Source organism: Plecotus auritus (assembly GCF_963455305.1).
Source record: "Plecotus auritus genome assembly, chromosome: 8".
NCBI classification, from domain to species: domain Eukaryota; kingdom Metazoa; phylum Chordata; class Mammalia; order Chiroptera; family Vespertilionidae; genus Plecotus; species Plecotus auritus.
Window position 1 is genome coordinate 88,700,762 of NC_137782.1, and position 22,890 is coordinate 88,723,651.

Below are 22,890 nucleotides of genomic sequence, written 5' to 3' on the forward strand. Positions count from 1 at the left end.
GGCCCGCCCCAGCCTGGTATTCAGCCTCGGCCTCTGCCTCTGTCCAGTCCGAGGCCTGGAGAGCATGGCCTTGAGAGGGAGCCCAGGCAGCAGCTGGAGCCTCCTGCACCCTTCAGATGGGGATGCGTCCTTCATTGTGTCACTGTGACCCGCAAAGTCCCTGGGACATTTAAAGTGCCCAGCAGTTTAAATGGGAAACTCCAGGCCAGATCATGCCAAGCAGCTCACAGGCCCCATTGCTCACAGTAAATATCATTTAAATGTTGCTATAAAGGTTGAAGGGACTGGCTGACGTCTTACGTTTATAGGCATTTGTTAAACACTATCACCTCAATTTTGCAATTCTCTTCCTGGAGTTAGCAGTTTATCCCCGTACCCCCACACCCATACCCTGTGTCTCTCAAGCGTTTTTCCAGGCCTTTTGCAAAGCTCACAGCCCTAGATCCTAAAGCTGACCTGCTGAGGCCTGAATTCTAGGCCCAGGATACAGGCTGTCTCTCTAGGCTTTATATGTTATCAAACCTTGCTAGTAGGTGCTACAGGGTATTACTTAGAGTCTTGAATTCCCTCCTCCAAAAAAAACACACACACAAAAAAAAACAAACCAAAAAACCCACAAACAAAACAAAACAAAACAAAAAAATGACATAAATAACATCTACAATTTTACTTACTGGCTGTGTGACTTTTGGCCAGTTATTTAACCTCTCTGAGCTAGTTTCCTCATCTATAAAATGATAATAACAGTACTTGTCTCGTGGGGCTGTTATGGGGATTAAATGAGTTAAAACAGCCAAGTCTTAGGAGAGTGCCCCTAAGTATTAGCTATTATTCTTGTTAAAAATAATCATTGATGTTCTGTGATGATGAATAGTTTTAACTTATTTAAACCCCAGGTGGTATATGATCTCCATTTCATTCTTAGATAGTCATGCAAACCCACAGAGCGTTGGTGAGCATCTTGTGTGCAGGGAGCTGCACCAGGCTTTGAGCAAAGGGGGACATGGGAAAATGTTGTCAAGAGCCTCCTATGTGCAAAGTCAGCCCAGGGGCCCAGGCGGCACAGACGAGTCAGAGACATTAGTCCTTGTCCCAGAGAGTTGAACTTGAAGCAGGGGAGAAAAAAATAGAAACACCTGAAAGGCGCATGTGAGAAACGGCCACTTTGAAAAACCACATGTCCAGCCCTCAGAGGAAGAGAAAGGCCCTCTGGCTGCAGAGAGAAGAGAGCTTCTCAGAGCCTCGGAACACTGGTCCGATTTCAAAAGGCACGAGAGGGAGAGGATGGCGCTCCAGGTGCCGGTGAAGGCAAAGGCTCAGAGGCAAGACCATCTCCGCATAGCTGCACGTCACTCTCCTTTCCAAGTGGAGAGGGGTGGGAAAAAAGACAATTGCATCCACATAGTGGGAGACACACCCCAAAGCAGAAATAAAAGCTTTTTCCCCTAAATTCTCATTTTTTATACTAGCCTTTATGGCCATTTTGAGGATCTGAAACATGTCCTTTTAAAAAAAATTATTTTAAACTAGAGGCCCGGTGCATGAAATTCGTGCACGGGGGGGGGGGGGGGGTGGTGTCCCTCAGCCCAGCCTGCACCCTCTCCAATCTGGGATCCCTCTCACAATCCAGGACTGTTGGCTCCCAACTGATCACCTGCCTGCCTTCCTGATTGCCCCTAACCGCTTCTGCCTGCCAGCCTGATCACCCCCTAACCACTCCTCTGCCAGACTGATTGATGCCTAACTGCTCCCCTGCCAGCCTGATTGCCCCCAACTGCCCTTCCCTGCAGCCCCGGTCGCCCCCAACTTCCCTCCTCTGCCAGCCTGGTCACCCCTAACTGCCCTCCCTTGCAGGCCTGGTCCCTCCCAACTGCCCTCCCCTGCTGGCCATCTTGTGGTGGCCATCTTGTGTTCACATGGGGGCAGCCATCTTTGACCACATGGGGGCAGCCATCTTGTGTTGGAGTGATGGTCAATTTGCATATTACTCTTTTATTAGATAGGATAATATGTGCATATGGCAAAGAAGCAAAGAAGATTTTCAAAGTATAAAAACACAAACAGGAAAAGGAACCCTTCCACTCCTGTCCACAGCTGCTCAGGACTCCCTTGTGTGGCTGTTTTACTAACATTTAGGTTGCTGCTGGGCGCTCGCTGGTACAAACAAGACTGCAATCCACATCCCGCACCCCACACTCAGGGGGTGTCTGCATGGCCAGCCAGGGCTCTGAGCAGAGGGCCTCAGCCTGGAACTGGTGAGAAGATACTGAAGAAACGTTGCCCCACCCCAAATGCAGGGACTGAGACATTTCCTTGGTCCTGGACGGATGCAGATGACACCAAGGAAGGCGGTAAAGCTGACCAGCCCTCTCTGTGGTGTGCTTGCTATGTGGCTTATTCCATTAGACACACATTCCAGGTACCATTTCATTTAAACCGGAAGCAGTGCTATTCTCCCCATTTTACAGGTGGGGAAATTGAGGTCACAGACATTAAGTAACTTGCCTAAGGCCATGCCCCCAAGTTCCTCAGGCAGCTGTACAGAGAAGGGAGAGAAGGGAGATGGGAAGAGAGCAGTGGGGCTAGGAGTCTGTAGTAGCACCAGCTGAATCTGAGATTCCTGGGGGCAACCAGTGGGGGCTTCGGGAGTGAGAGCCCATTTTCTGAAGTCTCATCAGACAGAGGGGGTGAAAGGGCCCAAAATAAGTGCTCCGATCTTTTTACGATCAAATCTAGATCACTTTCTCCCACCCACGTCTCTAACAGCTCAGCCTGCGGGCCTCTAGCTCTGTGACCCGAGGCAGACACTCCCTCTCAGCCTGACTTTATGGCTGTGACTCGGGGATGATAGTCTCTGCCTCCTGAAGGTGCTCATTAAAGGGGAGGCACTGTTATGTTATAATTAGTTCCTGCACTTGCTGTCCTGGCAAACATACCCCCTAAACTGTAACCTTCCACCTGCTGGCAGCTTCCGTTCCTTCCTGGAATCCAATCCAAACCTCTCGTGGTGGTCTGTGAGGCCTCCGTGGTCTGGCCTGCCCTCAAAACCTCCCTGCCACTCACTCCTGGTCACACTCTCAGCGACACCAGACCTCGCTCTGTCCCTCCACACAGGCTTCTTCCCAGCTCTGGCCTTTTGCACATGCTGTTCCCTCTGCCTGGAATTCCCTTCCCTACCTCCTCCTTCAGGTCTCAGATCCAGGTGACCTCCCCTACCATCACCTTGTTTATTTTATTCAGAGCCCTGAGCCCATCTGAAATTCTTATCATGTATTGGCTGACTCCTAATTAACTTTTCCCCCTAAAGAGCTTTGTCATGGGAGGGGCCTCACCTACAGGTTTTACTGCTGTGTCCCATCACCTGGCATGAAGCCCAGCGCACAGTAGGTGCACAGTGAATATCTGTTCTAAGAAGGAATGTGTGAACTGGCACCAGGTGATTTGAAGCAAACCAGGAAGGCAAAGTGTCCAAAAAGGAAGTCCCCTGAAGCAACCAGCTCGCTGAGGACTTGCTAAAGGAGGCTGCATCCACACCGCCAGCCCTCCCCAGTGTTTGTGGGGCAGCTTTGCACAAGCACCTCACCCAAGGCCACCCACAGGGAAGAAGCAACTTGAGGCTCCAAGTCCAGCTTCCTTTGACAACGACACATGGACATCTTTTAACTCCGAAGCCTCTGTCTGGGACACTCGCCAGAGAATACACTGAGCACAGCAAGAAACTAGTTTCTGGTGGCTTCACACATGCAGAGAGTTCTAAGAATTCTCCAGTCTACAAATTACAGGCCTTTTTCTGGAGTGGACACCTGCCCCATTCTTCAGAACTAGTCATCTAGTTCAGTCAACACTCAATGTTATAAAGCTGTTGTTTTCACCAGAATCAGGCACCAAGTCTTTCGGAATAGTGGTTCTTAACTGGTGGCAATTCTTCCCCCTAGGAGATATTTGCCGACATCTGGAGACAAATCTGGTTGTCACAACTGGGGTGGAGGATGCTACTGGCATCGAATAGGTGGAGGCCAGAGATGCTGCTAAACAGCCTACAGTGCACAGCACAGCCTGCTCAACAGAGAATTTTCCAGCCCCAAATGTCAATTGTGCTGTGGCTGAGAAAAGGTAATAAGAAAATGTTTGGGTTTCCTGAACTGAACCTGAATTTGAGGCGAATCAGCAATAACTGGCCACTTAAGGTCATATATATATATATATATATATATATATATATATATATATATAGCTGTTTGTTTGGTAAGCTAGGAGGCAAGCTCCATGAAGGCAGGGACCTCACCTGTTTCATGTACCACTGTGTCCCCAGGACCTAAAACTTATACTTGGCACTTGGGATGCACTAGATAGATATTTGTGGGATAAAGAAACTCCTACAAATATTAAAGAATACAAAATAGCCAACCTCCTTTTGGGCTATTTTCCCATTATGATCATGCTTCCTGTTCAGAGACCCAAATCTATTCTCCATGTCTTCCATGAGAACAGGTTATAAGTCTGCACACTGTTGGGTAATATAAATATATAAACTACATTTCCCAGCCGCCTTTGCAGCTCATTGTGATCACATGATAAGGTTCTGGCCAATGAGGTATCAGATGATGAGATTTGCGTGATTATACCATTACTAGAGGCCCAGTGCACGAAATTCGTGCACAGGGGATGTGTCCCTCAGCCCAGCCTGCACCCTCTCCAATCTGGGACCCCTTGAGGGATGTCCGACTGCCCATTTAGGCCCGATCCCGGTAGAATTGGGCCTAAACAGGCAGTCGGACATCCCTCTCACAATCCAGGACTGCTGGCTCCCAACTGCTTGCCTACCTGCCCTCCTGATTGCCCCTAACTGCTTCTGCCTGCCAGCCTGATCACCCCCTAACCACTCCCCTGTCAGCCTGATTGATGCCTAACTGCTCCCCTGCCAGCCTGATTGCCCCTAACTGCCCTCCCCTGCTGGCCTGGTCACCCCTAACTACCCTCCCCTGCCAGCCTGGTCACCCCCAACTGCCCTCCCCTGTAGGCCTGGTCCCTCCCAACTGCCCTCCCCTGCCAACCCAGTCACCCCTAACTGCCCTCCCCTGCCAGCCTCATTGCCCCCAACTGCTTTCCCCTGCTGGTCTGGTCCCACCCCCAACTGCCCTCCCCTGCAAGCCTGGGTCCCCCCAAACTGCCCTCCCCTACATGCCTGGTCCCTCTCCAACTGCCCTCCCCTGCAGGCCTGGTCACCCCTAACTGCCCTGTCCTGCAGGCCTGGTCCTCCCCAACTGCTCTTCCCTACATGCCTGGGTCCCCCCCAACTGCCCTTCCCTACAGGCCTGATTAATGCCTAACTGCTCCCCTGCCAGCCTGATTGCCACTAACTACCCTCCCCTGCAGGCTTGATCGCCCCCAACTGCCCTCCCTTGCAGGCCTGGTCTCTCCCAACTGCTCTCCCCTATAGGCCATCTTGTGGTGGCCATCTAGTGTCCACATGGGGGCAGCCATCTTTGACCACATGGGGGCAGCCATCTTGTGGGTTGGAGTGACAGTCAATTTGCATATTACTCTTTTATTAGATAGGAGAGGGAAGGGGCATGCCCTCCTTCCTCCTTTTCTCCATCCTTTTTTACCGTCCAGGAGCCAATCTGGACAGTGCAGATGAAGGTGCCACCCTAAGAATGATAGAATGATAAGACAGAAAGAGCCTCATCTTGGCACCATGGGGCCAGTATACCAGACTGGACTCTTATGCCTATACTGTTAAATAAGAAATTAATCACCTATCTTGTTTAAGATACTGTTACTTTGGGTTTCAGTTAGAGCAGCCCCCTACATCTTAATATATAACTTTCCCCTGCTTTGCAAACTCCAACTATTGTTAAATCACACTTAAAGATTCCTTGATGATACGAATATACATTTAGAATTATTTCTCCCCTGAAGCCTCCAAATATCTAAGTGCATTGCTAAGCCAGTGGAAAGAAAGAGGAAGTCATAGAATTTAGATTCAACCAATGACAAGGACAAAAGGAACTATAAAAAAAAGTCCATTAAAATCTTAAAACATCAATTATGCTTAAGTCTATGAGTTCATAATGGTACCAACAAAATAAAAACCCTAATTGATCACCATTGGGGGATGTTAATGAACCAGCCCATTATTTTAAAAACTGGTAAATAAAGAGAAAGAATCAAGTATTCATTCTGCTTTTTCTATATGAATTCTGCCATTGTTGGTGAAGGGAAGTCTCTCTTTATAGAAGTTTTCCAGCTAGCAGAAGAGGAAGGGAAGATAGAATTAGAATAGAATATCACCATTTTGCAATTAATGCACCATTGAATTAATGGAACTAAGCACTGACTATCAACAGACATCACCCAGAGAGAGGTGTCCTGATGCCACGTGCTACCTGACAGGGTACGCCACCACCTGTGAAGCAGTTTGGCCCAAACGACTGAACCTGAGACATTTAAGCCTCTAGACCAGCAATCTTCAACCATTCTCATCTCACGGCATGGATAAACTAATTACTAAAACTCTGTGGCACACCAAAAACAAACAAAAACAAAACCCAAACACATTACATTTTTTGCTGATCTGACAAAAAATAGGTATAATTTTGATTCATTCACACCAGATGACTATTGTTGTGCTGGCTGTTGTCATTTTTTTATTTGACAATCTAAGGGAAAAGAGGTCAGCGCCCCTGACTAAATACACAGGTATTACACATTTTAAAAATTCTTGTGGCACACGGGGTGAAAATCACTGCTCTGGAATCAACTGCCAATTTACAGGACACACACAGAGGACCATGCTCAACCTCATCATGGGACTAAGTGGCAAAAGCCAGTGTGAGGAATTTTACAGGATAAACAACCTGGTTTCTTCAACACATAAACTGCAAAATGATCTTAATAATGATGAAACAAAAGAAAGGTTATGCTGTTTAATCCAGAGGGCGCACCTCCAGGTTAAAACAAACTCAGAAACCAAGGCATCTGTGTGTAATGTGTGGGCCTGGTCTGAATCCTGATTCAAACTCTAAGATAATAAAAAATAAAACAAAGAATAAAAAGTCTTGAATATATGTATGAGACAATCATACATGGAAGTTCAAATTGGGTATCTCATGGGATACCCAGTTCCATGGGTAGTTTAAATACTGAATATTTCTTGATATTAAGGAATTTTAAGTTTCATGTATGCTAATAGTATTATAGTATTTTCAGAATCCCTTTTTTTTAGAGATACATACTATCTTATACATGAAATGCCGTTTTGATACCTAAGATTCTGGATGTCTAGGATTTGCTTCGAAATATGACTGAAATGGAGGTGATAGATGATGGAGGTATAGAAAAAAAATGAGATTGGCCATGAGATGGCAAAAGTTGAAGCTGGGTGGTGGGTACTTGGGTACACTGTGCTACTCTCTATTTATATATATTCAAAACATTTCATAGTAAAACGTTTTTATAAATCTTACTCCTGGCACCAAGGAGTGGGGAGGAAGAAAGGTAGAAAGAGATAGTACTTCCAAAGCTCCCACTGCGTGCCGGGTGCTGGCTTAGCCAGCTCAGATCTGAGTGACACTTCCAGAAGAGAGGTCACAAATGCTGATGCCTAACAGGTCCAGATAGAAACCCTGACTGTGTGTGGTCAGCCAAGTATAAGGGGAACATGATGGTAAGTAACAATGGACACACCATCCATCTCAGAGGCCAGAGGGAGTGTGGGGACAAGGCCAAGTATGTGCTCTGCATGAAGGAAGTGGTTTCTATTCAGAACCGGCCCTGACTTTGACTCCTGGTGGCCTCTAGGCAGAACGTGGGCCCCAAGACAGCCAGATCCTTGCATTTTCCAAGGAAAGCCGGAAATCTGTATTTTTATGTGCAATCTCTTGGTTTTTAAACATTGGCACCTAATCCGAATATTTTTGAAAATAATGTGTGGGCCAAACTAAATATCTGCAGGCTAAACGCAACCCATGGAACACCCACTGGCCACCCCTGCTCCAAGCACCGAAGCCGACCACAACTCAATCCATCTGTAAGAAGCGGAGAGGGTGCATTCATCAACTTGAGGCCAATTCTTTTTCAGGCATCCAATAAAGTTGAGGATTCAACAGGCACCATCCACTTCCAGAAATCTATAAGAACCGGCTGTTGAACATTTCAAACGAGTCCTCCACGTCGTCGGCTTATGCAACAGAACCTCCACTCTGTCTGAGTTTTGGAAACCAACTACCAGGGAGTGGCCTTTCAACTTTCCCGGGACGGTGGAACTAACAGGCTTCAGATGAAACCCGTTTGTTGGTGTGCAGAATGCCTGGAACTTAAGTCCACACCTCCTGCCACAGACAACCCCATCATAAAGTCCACTGTAAATGACCAGGGAGCCTCCGTTTTGGTGCCTGGACACAGATCTGATTTCACGGCAGTTTAAAGGGAGGAGGCAGAAGTCACCCTGAAACCTGAAGGACTCCTTCAAATTCAAGTCTCACTTTACCTCTGACTTCACCCAGAGAAAGACTTGACATCCCAGATGGGCCAAACAGACTCCGCTGGCCTTCACAAATGCAGCCTCCGCTTAGCCAGATGCCAGGTCAGTAACAAATTAAAGAGGTGTCAAGAATGCAGGGAGAAGAGCCAGAGAAATGGTTTCATCATTCCCCAAGAGCAAAGCCCCTCTTTTTTTTTTTCTGAAAAGGTAGAAAGTAAAAGAAAATCCATAGTAAAAATCAAGTTAAATAGGTCCAGGGCAAGAAAAGTCCCAAACGCTACTCAAAGGTGACAAAATGCATCCAATTCACAACTCTATGGAATAGAGCAGTGGTTCTCAACCTTTCTAATGCCACGACCCTTTAATACAGTTCCTCATGTTGTGGTGACCCCCAACCATAAAATTATTTTCGTTGCTACTTCATAACTGTAATTTTGCTACTGTTATGAATCACCATGTAAATATCTGTGTTTTCCGATGGTCTTAGGCAACCCTGCTAGCAGTTCTCAACCTGTGGGTCGCAACCCACAGGTTGAGGACCGCTGCTGTAGAGCCTAAGACCATTGGAAAACATAGATATTTATATTATGATTCATAACAGTAGCAAAATTACAGTTATGAAGTAGCAACGAAAATAATTTTATGGTTGGGGGTCACCACAACATGAGGAACTGTATTAAAGGGTCGCGGCATTACAAAGGTTGAGAACCACTGGAATAGAGTAAAACCAGGACTATTTCATAAAAGATGGATTTTTTTTCTGGAAAAATAAAGCTTCACTATTTATCCAAAATGGGTTTATGGATGGGGGAGAAGGTAGGGAGCATAGAGAAAAGTCTGTAGTGAAGTAAGAAAGGTCTGACTCACTGTCCGCCATCTACTTCATCGCTTCTAATTGCTTTTCCCATTCTACTTTCCTAATGAGAAAAACATTACAGCTAGAGTCGATATTGGGAAGTTACACATTTTTTACGTAACTTTGGGTCACTTCTTTGGCAGGAAATCTTGTGGGTCGTGGCCAGGACGAGTGAGGACCCATCACAACTACAGTCCTGCACCCACTTGTGTGTCACCCTGAACTAGCCATGTCTCCAGCTCGTCCAGGTCGCTCACTAAGGAAGTGAGTGGCAGCGCGTCTGCACTCTGTGCTTGTAAGAATAAAAGTACAGAAGGGCTTTGAAGGAAGGTCTGGATGCTGACCAACCCACGGATCTTCCCCCTATTCCTTCACAAGATACCCACTTGTGACCACAAGAGAACTACCTCATCTGGAGGGGGACATTGGATGCAGCACACATGACTCGGAAGAGTTAAAAGCACAGGTTTTGGTGCATGACTGTGGGGCCAGCGGATGACACCATATGATGTCTTCCTGGATCCTCTTTATGGGCCCTGCCTGCTCTTTGTGGCTCAGATGCTGCTCTGGAATGAGGGCTGAGTGGACAGCAAGTCTGAGAATGGACTTTCTTGTGGTTTGGTAGCTTCTGACCTCAAAATGCAAGAGCACATTCCTTTGGAAACATCTGCTTTGCAGAATTTTAAAAGATGGCTGAGCATTTATGGGTCTGGAGTCAGCTGGAAGGGGCGCCTTTCAGTTACATAAGCCAGCAGTGCAGAGCACACGCGCTTGGGAGGGAAGGACAGCTGTGCGGCACAGCTAGAAAGCGAGGCTCTTCCAAGGCAGGGCAACACTAAATGTTTGGGAAAAGAAAGTCGCCCCTGGAGAAGGATCGGTATCCTGACGTTCACTCCTGGGAGAGGGACAAGGCCAGGCTATGAGGTCAGGTAAGTAATCTTCAAGCAGTAGCTCTTGCAAATTCCAGGGGCTCCTCTCTAGGAAAGCAGTTTTCTGGACTTTGCATTTTCTAGTAAGACTCTAAATACCCTTTGCTGAATTAACAAGACACAGCCCGGCAGGGTAGTAAGGACAGAAGCTGAGAGCCAGCCTCGGGGCTCTTCAAAGCCCAGCTCTGCCCCAACTCCCTGCTGAGGCAGTAGCTGTCTTAGTCTGTTCAAGCTGCTGTAACAAAAAAGCCACCGGGTGGCTTATAAACAACCAACATTTATTCCTCACAGTTCTGGAGGCTGGGAAGTCCAAGGTCAAGGCACCAGCAGGCAGATTTTGCCCATTTCCTCATAACCTTTTCACTATAACCTCACATGGCGGAAGGGAACTGGGGGACTCTGCAGGGTCTCTGTTACAAAGTCACTAATCCCAGTTATGAGGGCTCCATCCTCAGGATCTAATTACCTCCGAAGGCTCCACCTCCATATACCATCATTCTGGGGTTAGGTTTCAATGTATGAAATTGGGGGGAGGGGACACACATTCAGGCCATAGCAATGACACAATTGATAATGATGATGATGATGATTATAATGATGCTGGTAGTGATGGAGGGGGAAAGTACGTTAACAACTATTGAGCGCTTACCATGCACGCCAGGTACTAGTCAAGTGCTTTCCTCACAAAGATGCTCCCATTTCTGTTCTCACAATAACCCTGACTTGTCCAAGGTCACAAAAGAGTGAAGTAATGAGGCCAGACTGAAGCCAGACACAATAACCCCAGAAACTCTACCCCCAACAAGTCCCGAATCAAGACTAGCCCCTCAAACCAGCCACCCCGTTCCTGAGAACTGGCCCCCAACATACCCAGACATTCACCAAGTAACAGATGTGTAAGTGCTGCTGTGACAGCAAGGGATACCCACATCCCATCCACGGGGACCTGTGTGTACTCCATGCTATCTTTTGCGGAACAAAGTGGGGAAATGAGAATATATATACATACTATATCTGCTCACAAGTACCTACAGCAGCTCTACGTCGTGCATTCACAAGAGGGGGTACCCCCACTCAAGGGGTGAAAGCTAATTCTTGGGGGTGGAAATTCTTACGTATGACAATGTTCTGTGCCCTGCAAATGTCAGTCTATGTGACTGACATTTCATGGGGGCAGTGATCAGGGGAAAATTATCTAAAAGACACCTGAGAAGGTGTGTGACAAAAATGGGGGGAAAAAGGTTGAAAACTACTGCTCTGCAAGGCTAGAGCAAAATTACTCTCAGGAGCAAGGCAGATACGGAAACAAAAAGTTGCCAGATATCTTTTTTACATTTTGTGTTTTTTGACCACGTGGACATACTGCTTATATAAAATGTAAATATTTTCAAATGAACTTTTGAAACGAATGCTGACCAAAGCCCTCAGCAGGGCCTGGACTCTGCTGGTGCCCACGGAAGGCGGCCCTGTGCCTGGAACTTGGCATTGGTGGTTTCTGGGGCACCGCACATCCCCACACTACAATGCCCATACCTGGCTCTCCAGGTGCCCATGGCCTCTGGGCCACTGAGCCAGGCAACCATTTCTCTTGGTTCTCATCACAGTAGAGAATCCCTGAGTTTCACCCTATATAGCTAGGCACCACTGTCCCCAGTCCCCAGGGAGGCTGAGCCACATAGAGCCCATGTGGCTGTGGCCACACGTGGCCCTCAGCAGCAGCCAGGCTGTATTGGGCTCTGCACACCTCGCCAAACAGGAGCTGCTTTGTCACCGGCTTGCTGTGGGCACTGAGCGGCCCCAGTGAAAGATTCCTGGCCCACCGAACAAAGCCTGCTGGTCACAGAATGCTCTCCCCTCCTCGGTTCCCTTCCCGCTTCCTGCGTGTCAGAGGGTGCATCCTTCTGTCCTTTCTTCCCTGACCTGTTTCTCATGCACAAGCACCTCCAGCTTCTGGGCAAAGAGCCTTTTCAAAGGACACCCCTGGTCCCTCTGCCAAGAGCACAACACTTGGGCCACTGGTCCATGATCTGTCAGGAGGCACACTTGCAGCACTTCCCAGCTGTCCCTGGGCCAAGGGCATCATCTCCCTTATGCCGATTAACATCCCACAGGGTGGAAGGAAGCGTGGGAGGGAGGGGGGCCTGTGCTCTGTGGCGTTGCCCTATACTCGTGCCCTCATGGAAGACACAGAGCATAAAGGGGGCATGGTCCCCACCTCCAAAGGCCAGAAGAGCCAATTTTTAAATTCTCCTATAAAAATATATTTAAAAATTTTGAACCACATCCTTCAAGAAGTCAATGAAACCCATAAACAAATACATAGAGTAGCCAGCATGTATCAAGGATTACTTTGTGCCAAGCATTGTTCTAAGCATATGACATGTAGTCACTCATTTCACACTCTTCACAGCCCATGAGGGAGGAGCTAAATCATCCCCACTGTACAGATGGGGAAGTGGAGGCACAGCAAGGCGAGTAACCTGCCCAATGTCACAGGTAAGGGGGGAGCTGGCACTTCATGCTAGTGTGTTATGTCTTAGGGACACGTGATGAGTAAATACTGAGAACGGAGGCAAGGGGAAGATTAAAACAAGACCAAAGAGAAAAAGAGAGCTCACATCGGGCCACGCCACTGCACTGCACATATTTTAGGCAGAGGTCGGAACCTCTGCTCTGAGTCCCTGGCGGCCCGAGGCAGCCAGCCACCTCCATGGGAATTCCCCGTGGTGTGGTCAGCCCTTCCCACTGCACCCAGGGCCCCTTCAGGGATGGAAAGAAGCTCTTCACGGCTACCCACCTTCTCTGGGCAGGCAGTGGTGTGCATCGACCCTGCTGGCTCTTTCATTGGCAGGAAGAGCACGGCATCGCGGAAGGGAAATGGACTGTTCTGACCCCAAGGGGAACAGACACGCACCCTGCTTCTTCACTGCCTGAAAAACCAGCCCCTGGGAGCCTCAGAACAGCCTTCTCTGGGGGCTCTTTCCTACTTATTTTTCACAGGGTGTTCTTGTCCAATAAGAAAGCTCGGTCTTGTCTGGCCAGAGTGGCTCCGTTGGTTGAGCGTCATCCTGTGCACCGAAGGGTTGCCAGTTCAATCCCCGGTCAGGGCACATATGGAAGGCAGCGATGTCCCTCCCTCCTTCTTCCTCTCTCTAAGCATATCCTTGGGTGAGGATTAAAAAAATAATAATTTTTAAAGCCCAAAGTCTTTAAATGGCCAAAATAAAGGTAAAGTGCAGAGAAGGTACCACAAGAAACGTGAAGGGAAATAGGGCTCTTATGGTCATCATGGTATTCATTGTGGAACATCTTTAAGGAGCCTTATGTTTTTGGCTGGCAACTCCAAGTTCAGACCTTAATGCATCTTTGGCAGTTTGAGTATCTGAGCAGGAGGTATAGTCTTCAGAGAGGTTAGTTAGGTGGCCCAAGCAAGGGTTAGAGCAACTCATACCCAAAGAGCTTGCTGCCCCCTAGGTCTGCTGCGGGGATCCCCTGTAATGAGGCACATTCCTCAAACATGAGGGCATGTCCCAAGGTCAGAAGATATAAAATGAACTACACTTAATACTACATGGCATGACTCCCATGCACTGCCGTGGGTACACACACTGGCACAATGATTCCAGGCCTTCCGTGTGGGCACCAAGAGTTCAAGTACTCATAGAAGTTTTATTCATAAAACTGGAAACAACCCAATTGTCCATTAACAGGAACGAATGTGGAGATTGTCGAATGTTCCCTCAATGGAATAATCCACAACAATGAAATGAATGAACCTCAACGACGCCCGACAATATCGCCAGGTCACACAGCTCATGGTGGATGGAGGAGCCAGACACAGGAGCTTCCTACATGACCTCTGTTTGTGCACAAAGGCAAAGAGAATCTCGGGGGTGAGAAGGCAGGATGTGGCCTCGTCCGTGAAGGGGGCAAAGGGGATCTAGAGGGCAGGGGGGCTTCTGGGGTGCTAACAAAATTCTATGTCATGCGTGGTCCAGGGGGTAATTATGTGGTCACCCGCCTGGTGAAATTCCAAGTATTCTATTGATTTCTGAATATGCATATATTTCAATATTTCAATATAGAGAGAAATATTCACATTTGTTCAAGGTATTTCAATGACTAATTTTTAAGGAGTTCATATGAGGAATTGAGACGTAGATTTTAAAAAAACATACAGACAGGTATTTGCTCTTCCTACACCTATAAACACACACACACACACACACACACACACACACACACACACACACTCCATCTGCCATCCTTACAAGTCACTGGCAGAGGCTCGGGTGGGCACTGAGACCACGTCCTTCTTCCCATTTTCAGGATGGGACTGAGGGTGACCTTTGAGTCCCAGGCCTCACCCCTACCCCTTGTCTGTGCTTGTCTCGAGGCTTCTGGTGTAAGCTCACTACTCCAGAGCCTGTGGTGAGATGGCCCGATAGCCTGAGAACCCCACTTCTTTAGAGGGGGTGGCACTAGCAGCACCCAGCAGGAGTCCCACTGGGTCCCTGTCCCCCAGGGCCCTGCACAGCACAAACCCTCCTCCCTGCTCCATCAAGGCACCTGGGTGGTCAAAGGCACAGCTGCCCTGCGTTCCGGGCGACAGCAATGCCAAGAACTGCCTGTGGGTGGACCCACGGTGGCACCTGCAGTGACATCTGAAATGGCCACGCTAGTGAAAGGGTACGCCGCCCCTTATAGAATGCACCGCCTTCCAGCACAGTCCTGGGCAGGACTCGAGCTGCCCACCTGGCTTAGTCCAGAATGAAATATATCCCTTCTTTCCCAATTCTTGCCTCCCTAGAGACCATTTTCCAAATGCAGCCAGAGCGATCTTTTCAAAGGGTAAATCAAATCACACGGGGCTGCAGCCAAAAACCCGCCAATGCTAGCACACTCCTCTGACCTCCTAGCCTCCACCGTGGCTGTTCTCTCTCCCTAAAACACCCTTCCCTTGGATCTTCCCCCAAGCCCACCTCCTCAGAGTGGCCTTGCTGTGCACTTGGTCCGAGGGGCCAGCACCACCCTATCCAGCCACACTCCAGCTGCTAGCCTTGTATAATTTCCCTCACGACTCCTATCGCCATCTGAAATATGCTTAGTTACCACCTTAACATGCTCTACCAAAAAAATTAAAATAAAATAAAATAAAATACCCCATGAGAGCAAGAATTTCCCTTGTACTTGTTCACCATTGTATCCCTGAGTTCCAGAACAATGCCGGGCACAGAGAAGGCAGCCAGTCAATACATACATGTCGGGGAGATGCAGGGGGGTAGGAGGAGGGGCTAAGGACAGGGAGGGGATGGGGAGAGGAAGGGGCTGAGGAAAGAATCTATTCACAGAATCATGTGACTGCTAGGAGCTGTTGGTGTTTCCCAGGTACAACCAGCAGCTAAATTTAGAAGAAGGCACTCCTTCGAGAAGGGGACGAGGGAGTAGGGAAAAGAGTGAGTGCGTGCACGGAACACACATTTCAAAACCAAGAAAAAGTGCCTGATTTGAAGTGGGCAGAGGAGCAGAGGAGAGAGGGAGTGAGGATTTGTGCTGCCCTGGAATATCACTTACTTTACTAGTTCAAAAAGAAGGCTTTTTGAAAATGTCTCCAGCCCTTGGAGTGGAGAAAGTAGAAGTGGCATTTTGGAGTTCCAAGAAAAAACGGAGCCCAGACAGACAGCGTCTGTGCACAGGAATGCAGTCGGGGAAAGGAGAGAGAGATGAAAAGCAGACGGACACAGGGCAGCCAGGTGGACACCCAGATCAGACTCTGGACCGTGAGCAAAGGGCCAGGAAAGAAAACCAAACTCCGGGCTTCCCAGGGTGGCAGTCAGTGGCGTGGTCAACGTCTGCGTTACCAGTTTTCATTTGGGCCCCATCCGCTGGAGACCTCTTCCTTTACCCTCTGTGGAACCGTCCCTAGGCCCTTGAAACATGAATCTCAGCTCTCACCAAGTTTCCAAGGAAAGTCTACTCTGCCAAAACCCCAAGGCAAATAAATGGCCCCTGAGAACTACCAACAAGCTGGAAGCGCGTTGTGCTGGAGCTGGTGCAGCTAGGTACGTATTTTGAGGGACAATCCCTTTGGAGCAGCCAATGACAAGGCCAGAAAGGGACCTAGGAAACCTAGCTGTCTCCCAACCAGACTAGAGAAATGAGCCAAGAATTTCAGTTCACCTGTGAGCAATAAACTCAAAACAACAAACTGAGTGAGTCCCCTCCCATACAGCCAACAGTGGGATCTGAGAATGTTCCACGGCTGCCAGGCCTGTGAGAGGGATCTGATATTCCAGCAATTAGGAGGCAAGACTGGACCTACCTCTGCCTGGTGGCTACAGGGTGGTGCGGTTAGGGCTTATCACTGGGTACAACCAGCCACAGGGGAACCACCCCTCCCCCCCATCGGAGGGTCCTGCGTGGACAGAGCCTTGGGGACAATGCTGGTCAAGCACTGAACATCTAACCAGCTGCCACACTGCTGCCCTTTGGAGGCCCAGGAACGTGAAGCCCAAGAACTGAGAAGCCTGCACATGGCATATGGGATAGGCAATTCTGGGCGTTAAACTCTGACGTTCCTTTAGGTCCTTTCTCCCAAATGTGGGGGGAGGGGCTGTCCCAGGCCTGCGTGGGGCACAACGCCAGGGCTCCATCCACACAGGGTCCGGCATGCCGGGAGCAGGACTCCTGGAGTCCTGCACTCTCTTCTCTGTGATCGGCCATTTGAAAAGTGCCACGTCCCCTTATTTGAGAGATGTATAACTTCCACTAGTGCAGTAAAGGCTCTGACAAATCCTGCCGTATATGAGTTTTTTAAAAACTTGATATAATGAGTTTTTTCAGCTTTTAAAGTACAGCATAGGGAATACAGTCAACAATCTATAATAATAAAAGCGTAACATGCAAATCGACCGAATGGCCGAACAGCAGAACTACCATCCGGATGACCACGCTATGACATCTATGACATGCATTGGAGACAGGCCAGCCAAAGTGGGTGCAATGTGATTGGCTGTGGGGCCGCCATCACCCCATGATCGCCCTGCAGAGGGAGGCCTAGGCCACTGGCTGTTGGGTGGATCAATGTGGGGGAGGTGCTCCATGATTGCCCCAAAGAGGGAGGCCCAGGCCACCCTCTGCAGGGTGATTAATCGGGAGGGGTGGGGGGACTCTGGGAAACAGGGTGTATGGTGGCGCATGCAGGCAGTGCCAGGCCAAGGCGGCGGGCAGGGCCTGTGAGGCAGCCGGGGCTGCGAAGGCCTACCCTTGCCAGGCCTCTAGTATTGTAATAACTATGTATGGTGCCTGGTGGATATTTGAAATATTGGGGAGATCACTTTGTAAAGTGCATGACTGTCTAACCACTATGCTGTACACCTAAACCAAACACAAAATAATATCCAATGTCAACTGTCACTAAATTATAAAATTTAAATTAAAAATAAAAAAAGCCGTGGAACCCTCGCATCAGAGGATGCCTCCTCCAACCCCATGGAGCAGGCTGTGCAGAACGTTCTAGGCAAAGGCTCCGTCAGGGGAAGCGGTATCACCACACTCAGCTCTCCAAGACGTACTTGGGCCGACGCATGCTGCTGACCTGCCGGAGCCCCCTCTCGCCATGACTTTGAACCTGCCTGTGTCCAGAAAGACACCTAGGAGGCCTGAGAAGGCATCCATTCTCAGCCACTTTCTCTACAGCATAGGCTTCTGGGAAAATGGGAAGCTCCGCTGTGGTCTGAGGCTCTGACGGATGCGCAAAGGTGACTCCTGACCACCTCAGGCTCCTTGGATATCGGTGGGTCACGGAGAGCCAGGGACAGAGGGACTTACTCCTGCTCCTGCCCGAGCTGCTCGCTATTTGTTTGTAATGTGGGGTGACAGACAGGGTGGGAGGGGCCGGCACATGTCTCGGTCCAGACACTGAGCTAACGCTGGACACAGAGTCAGCTGGGCAAAGTTACCTGCCCTGTTCAGGCACTCATTTATTTATAAAGCACCTCGCCCTGATACACCCCCCAACCCGCACGTGGAGAGGGGTCTGGTTACAGCCGCATTTCAACTTATCCGCTCGCAATGGGCATTTGTATCATTGGCACTTTCTACAGGAGGAGCTCCTTGGAAATAACATAAACCAGATGCTTATCTTAACCATTTGGGGTGTACATTGTTCAAGAATGGGTTGCACGTGGATCTGCCCTTCAAAACCAAGCCCAGTGACCCTAACTCAACCTGTGCTTGAGTACTCCGGATCAGACGGATCCATTATTAATGCAGCAAAACCTTGAGGTTAACCGTGGAGCAGTCTGACCCTACACATTCTGAGAGGCCCTAGAGATCTTTGCTTGATGCATCTGGGGGGGAGTTTTTGATGGATAGTTTTACTAGAGAGAAGACATGGAAACCACCTGAGATAACCCATATAATCAAAACTTTGCATAAAGTCAGTCAGTCAGTCCCTAGTAAGCACCCAAAATTTCCTGCACTCATGTGTCTGATATTTTGTACCTGGTCTTTATGATAACTCCTGCGGCCACTTGGAAGCTTTCTGCCTTACTTCCTACTCCTTGGCTGGGTTTCTGAGAGTCAATTTTCCTAAATAATTGAGGTCTCAGGGTGTATCAGATGCTACTGTTTCTAAAGTGTGAGGCTGGAGCTGTGGATGGCAGCCAGTGATACTGGTTTTCCTTCTCCCATTAAGAAACCCAAACCACCCATTTTCCTATTTCTGGGGTCCCCAGGGGAAGGCTGCTATGCCTGCCCCGCCCTCCCCATCCTTCAGGGGCACCTGGCTGGTCCCAGGTGAGTGTCACAGACCATGTCACGTACACAGCCACTCCAACTCGATACTCTCCAGCTTGGCCCCCGCCAATATGCTTGGGCACCTACAGACTCATACAAAGCCGCCTCTGCACTTGTCCTTGGCCCGACCGCAACGGAAGCGCACTGCTCCCCTCCCATCAATGTGCCTCTCTGTTCCACCCGCGCAGGGCAGAGATGCCCACGGCCTGCCCGCAAGCCCCCATTCATGCTCCCTCCTCACAGGGCCACTTGTCAGTGAGCTTTCTCCTTCCCTTTCTCTACCCCCCAAATACACAAAAGAGGGTTATAAAGTGGGGTTTTTCCTCTACAGAAATAAAAGGTTAGCTCCTTCCTTTCTGTTTTCCTACCCTTCATCTAAATTTGGCAAATGGAAAGTAAGTGGAAGCAGTTAAACTGGCCCAGTTCATGATCCCGGGATACTCCTGCAGCAGAACATTTGCTCTTTCTCATACGATGGTTGAAGGGGGCATCTAAAACCCCTACCACCCGCCCCAAAAGTCCTGCTGGGAAATGATTCATGCAGAGGCTTGGATGAGGCATAAGAGCCATCTTATTCAACCCCTTAAATTTCAGAAGGGACACTAGGCCCAAAGGGTAAAGGAAGATACTCAGGCCATAGGTGAACCGGGGGACGCTCGGGGCATCGTCCTCAGGGGCAATAAGGAAAATGAGCATCTTACCGTCATCCAAGTAGGTCTGATCCAAGTTCTGTTCCTGTTTAATTGTCACTCCTGCAGGTAATACTTCCTTTTGGTCACTGACCGGGGGTCCATTTTTGGCGGCTCTTTGGCTTGTGGCATTCTGCTGCTGAATGACCGTGGGGTAGGACCCTGGGCTCAGCCTCTGACCTTGACTGACGGGGGGTGGGCCAGGCCTGGCGGTGCCGGCTGGGAAATTCTCGCAGTACATGATGTGCTGGAACTCCTGGTGGCTCCCGCAGCGCAGCTGCTGGTTGGTAGGTGAGTAATGGATCACCGGCGAGGCCTGCTGGTTGGCGGGAGAGGAGTGCAGCAGGGCTGGGCTTTGGCCCTGGGAGCCGGTGTGCACCAGCACGGAGCGGTGGGCGTCCGCGAGGGACAGGGGTGTGGCCATGAGGGGTGGCTGCTGGTAGCCCAGCAGGCTGGGGCTCAGGCTCTTACTCCGTTGGTACAGGACAGCCGCTGGGTTCTGCTGCTGGTAGCGAGCATCAGGGGACGAGAGCCCTGAGCGGAATTGCTGGCAGGGAGCCATGGTGGCCACGAGGCAGGAGGGGGACTCAGCCACCCTGGGGTGCTGTGGGTAGTAAGGCTGGCTCCCCAGGCCCCCGTGGGCGGGACTGCAGATCAAGGTGGGGTCATATTCATCCGTGGGCTCTGTCTTGATGGCTGGGACTGTGAGAAAAGCACACGGGGTGCACCATCCTTAGTAAGCCGCAGGTGTGCACAGAGGATCAGTGGACAGCAGTTGGGCACATGGCCTTGGGAGTCCGAATGGGTGGGTGAAATAGTTGGGCTCTGACATTTGTTAGCCTCAGGCAAGAGGCTCCCTGTGCAACCGTCTTAGGTCTGAAACCTAACCCCGGGTGATGACTTTGAACCACAGGTCTTTCCAGTGGTGGAAAGGTGGTCTGTGAATAGCAGGTGGTCTCAGCCTGGGATGGCTGCAGCCTTTTTCCCCAGGAGGAGCGCTCAAAGAAGAATGTTTGATTAAAATAATGCTCCCCCTCCTCCCTTTGCCTACCAGTTCCCGCCCCTTCCCTTCTCACTGTCCTTCATCATACTCATCACCTCCTGGCATATTCTGTAGATGGGCTTATTTATCTGAACACCCACTGGAATGTCAGCTCCTCAAAAGGAGATTTTTTTTGGGGGGCGGGGGGGGGGGGACGGGGAGGGTTGTCTGTTTTGTTCAATGCTGGGTCCTAACACCTAAAACACTACCTAGAACTTAACTGACACTCATATTTTCTGGACAAGAAATGACCAAATGGTGATTTTCGGCCTCCTTGGTTCCATAATGTTTTGGGGGAATGAGACCTGCTGGCTTGGGCCTCAGTTTCCCCATCTGTTACTTGGGAGTCACAGGCACTTACCCTGTGAGGTTATTGAAAGGATTAAATTAGCTGTGTGTGCAAGGTACTCAGCACAGGGACTGGCATACAGTAAGTGCTCAATGCCTGTTGTTGCTATCATTATTATTACTACTACTGTTAGTGGTGTTGTGGTTACTGTCCCTCTCTCCCCACCTAGAAGCGTCACTAGAATGTGTCCTTCTCTGACATCCAGCCCCAGAGCTGAGGAATGAGCTTTCTTGGCACTGGAGTAAATGAACTGGTGACAGGACAGTAATCAAAGTGGGGCCCCCTCCCACAGATTGGGGGTTGGAGGAGGCCAGGAGGTTCAACCCTTAAAGCAAACACACAGCTCTGACACCAACCACAGAAACCATTCCTCAAGATGCCATTCAAAGGCCACCATCTCAATCCCGGCGCGACTAGGGACCGAGTTCTCACTGGGACCATGCTCAGACAGGTGTGTGCCAACCAGGCCCAGGGCGGCCTCACCTCCACATGAGAGGTGAGAACTCATAAAACGTAACTGAAAACCTCTGAGTGAGCAGAACTGTGGTGATGCCGTCTACAGCCCTCCCGGAGACCATCTCCATCATTTTAGGTCCCATTAGGACATCGCCACTCACGGCATGTCACGTCAGTCCTGGGCTGGGGCCACACAAACCCGTGGACACACCTCGCCAAAGCCAAGGCCCCCCAGGCCAGGCTCTCAGCACCGCCCCTCGGGTTCATGCTTCCAGCAACCCAGAGACTCCCTGGGAAACTGTCACGGAACAGAAATTACACCCCGGGTGACAGTCTAGATTATAGGTTTCCCATTCCGGGAAGGTGCCTGGTGGGCCTGTCTCAAGCCTTGGGAAGCTTTGAGCCTGTTTCTGCAGGCCCCTCCTCATCTAATATGTCAATAATATCAATATCACTTAGATCTAAGTCCCCTCTGTTAGGGCCTCGGCTCCTCAAGGGCAGGGCTTTTTATCTGTTGTGTTCACTGCTGTGTCTCAAGCTCAGAACAGTACCTGCCCTCAGATATTTTTCTGGACAAATGAATGAATGAATGAATGAAAATGGCACTTGTCACCCCTCCTGGGACTACTTTGTAAGAATGAGACCTCCTGGACTGGTTATCCACCTAGGAACTCCACTTGGCCACAGTGTTACCACCCACAGTGGGCTCAACCAGAGATTACATAGGTTTTGGGGCACAGTCACCTCTACCCCTATCATGATCAAACCTAAGGCAGGGACAGGAGTCACCAGCTTTGCAACCTTGTGCTGAGCAAGCCCTCACATGCCTCTCCCTGTCCCGCCCTCCCAAAGGGAAATACTAACAACACAACAGCTCGTATCGCTGCTGCCAGTTTGCTGTGCTGAGCACTTGCTGTGCACCTGACTTCTGTAACTCTCTAAGGAAGGCGGCATTTGATAGGTGAGGAAACCAGGCTGGTTGCACCACCAGCCCGAGGTCACCCAGCCGGCAGCAGACATCAGGGTCCTCACCTACACGCTCACACTGCCTCCCCACCACAGGGGCCTTCGGGAAGGCTCCCTACCTGGGTGGTAGGTAAAGTGCTGAGGCTGACTTCGTTTTCTCTTCCCATTGATGACGTAGAAGTTCACCTTCACCGACGTGCGGATGTGCTTGTTCCGGTACTCGGGGATCTCAACAAAAAGCATGTTCTGGAAGGAAGGAGTTGTCATTAACTTCACGGTGGCAACATCTAAATTCCCATCCAAGGCCCGCGCACGTGGA

At 49.7% G+C, this 22,890-nt stretch overlaps 1 protein-coding gene across 4 annotated transcripts in view; it reads right to left on the reverse strand.

The window, feature by feature from the left end:
- The window catches only part of NFATC2 (nuclear factor of activated T cells 2), a gene marked incomplete at both ends in the record, with an annotated part of 156,933 nt that overhangs the window by 18,494 nt on the left and 115,549 nt on the right, over nt 1-22,890 (reverse strand). For all 4 annotated transcript variants that reach the window (XM_080684546.1, XM_080684544.1, XM_080684547.1 and 1 more), the window contains 2 exons: nt 19,771-20,460; nt 22,691-22,817. In XM_080684546.1, coding sequence (XP_080540672.1) covers nt 19,771-20,460; nt 22,691-22,817 — 817 coding nt within the window. The remainder of the gene's footprint in view (nt 1-19,770; nt 20,461-22,690; nt 22,818-22,890) is intronic.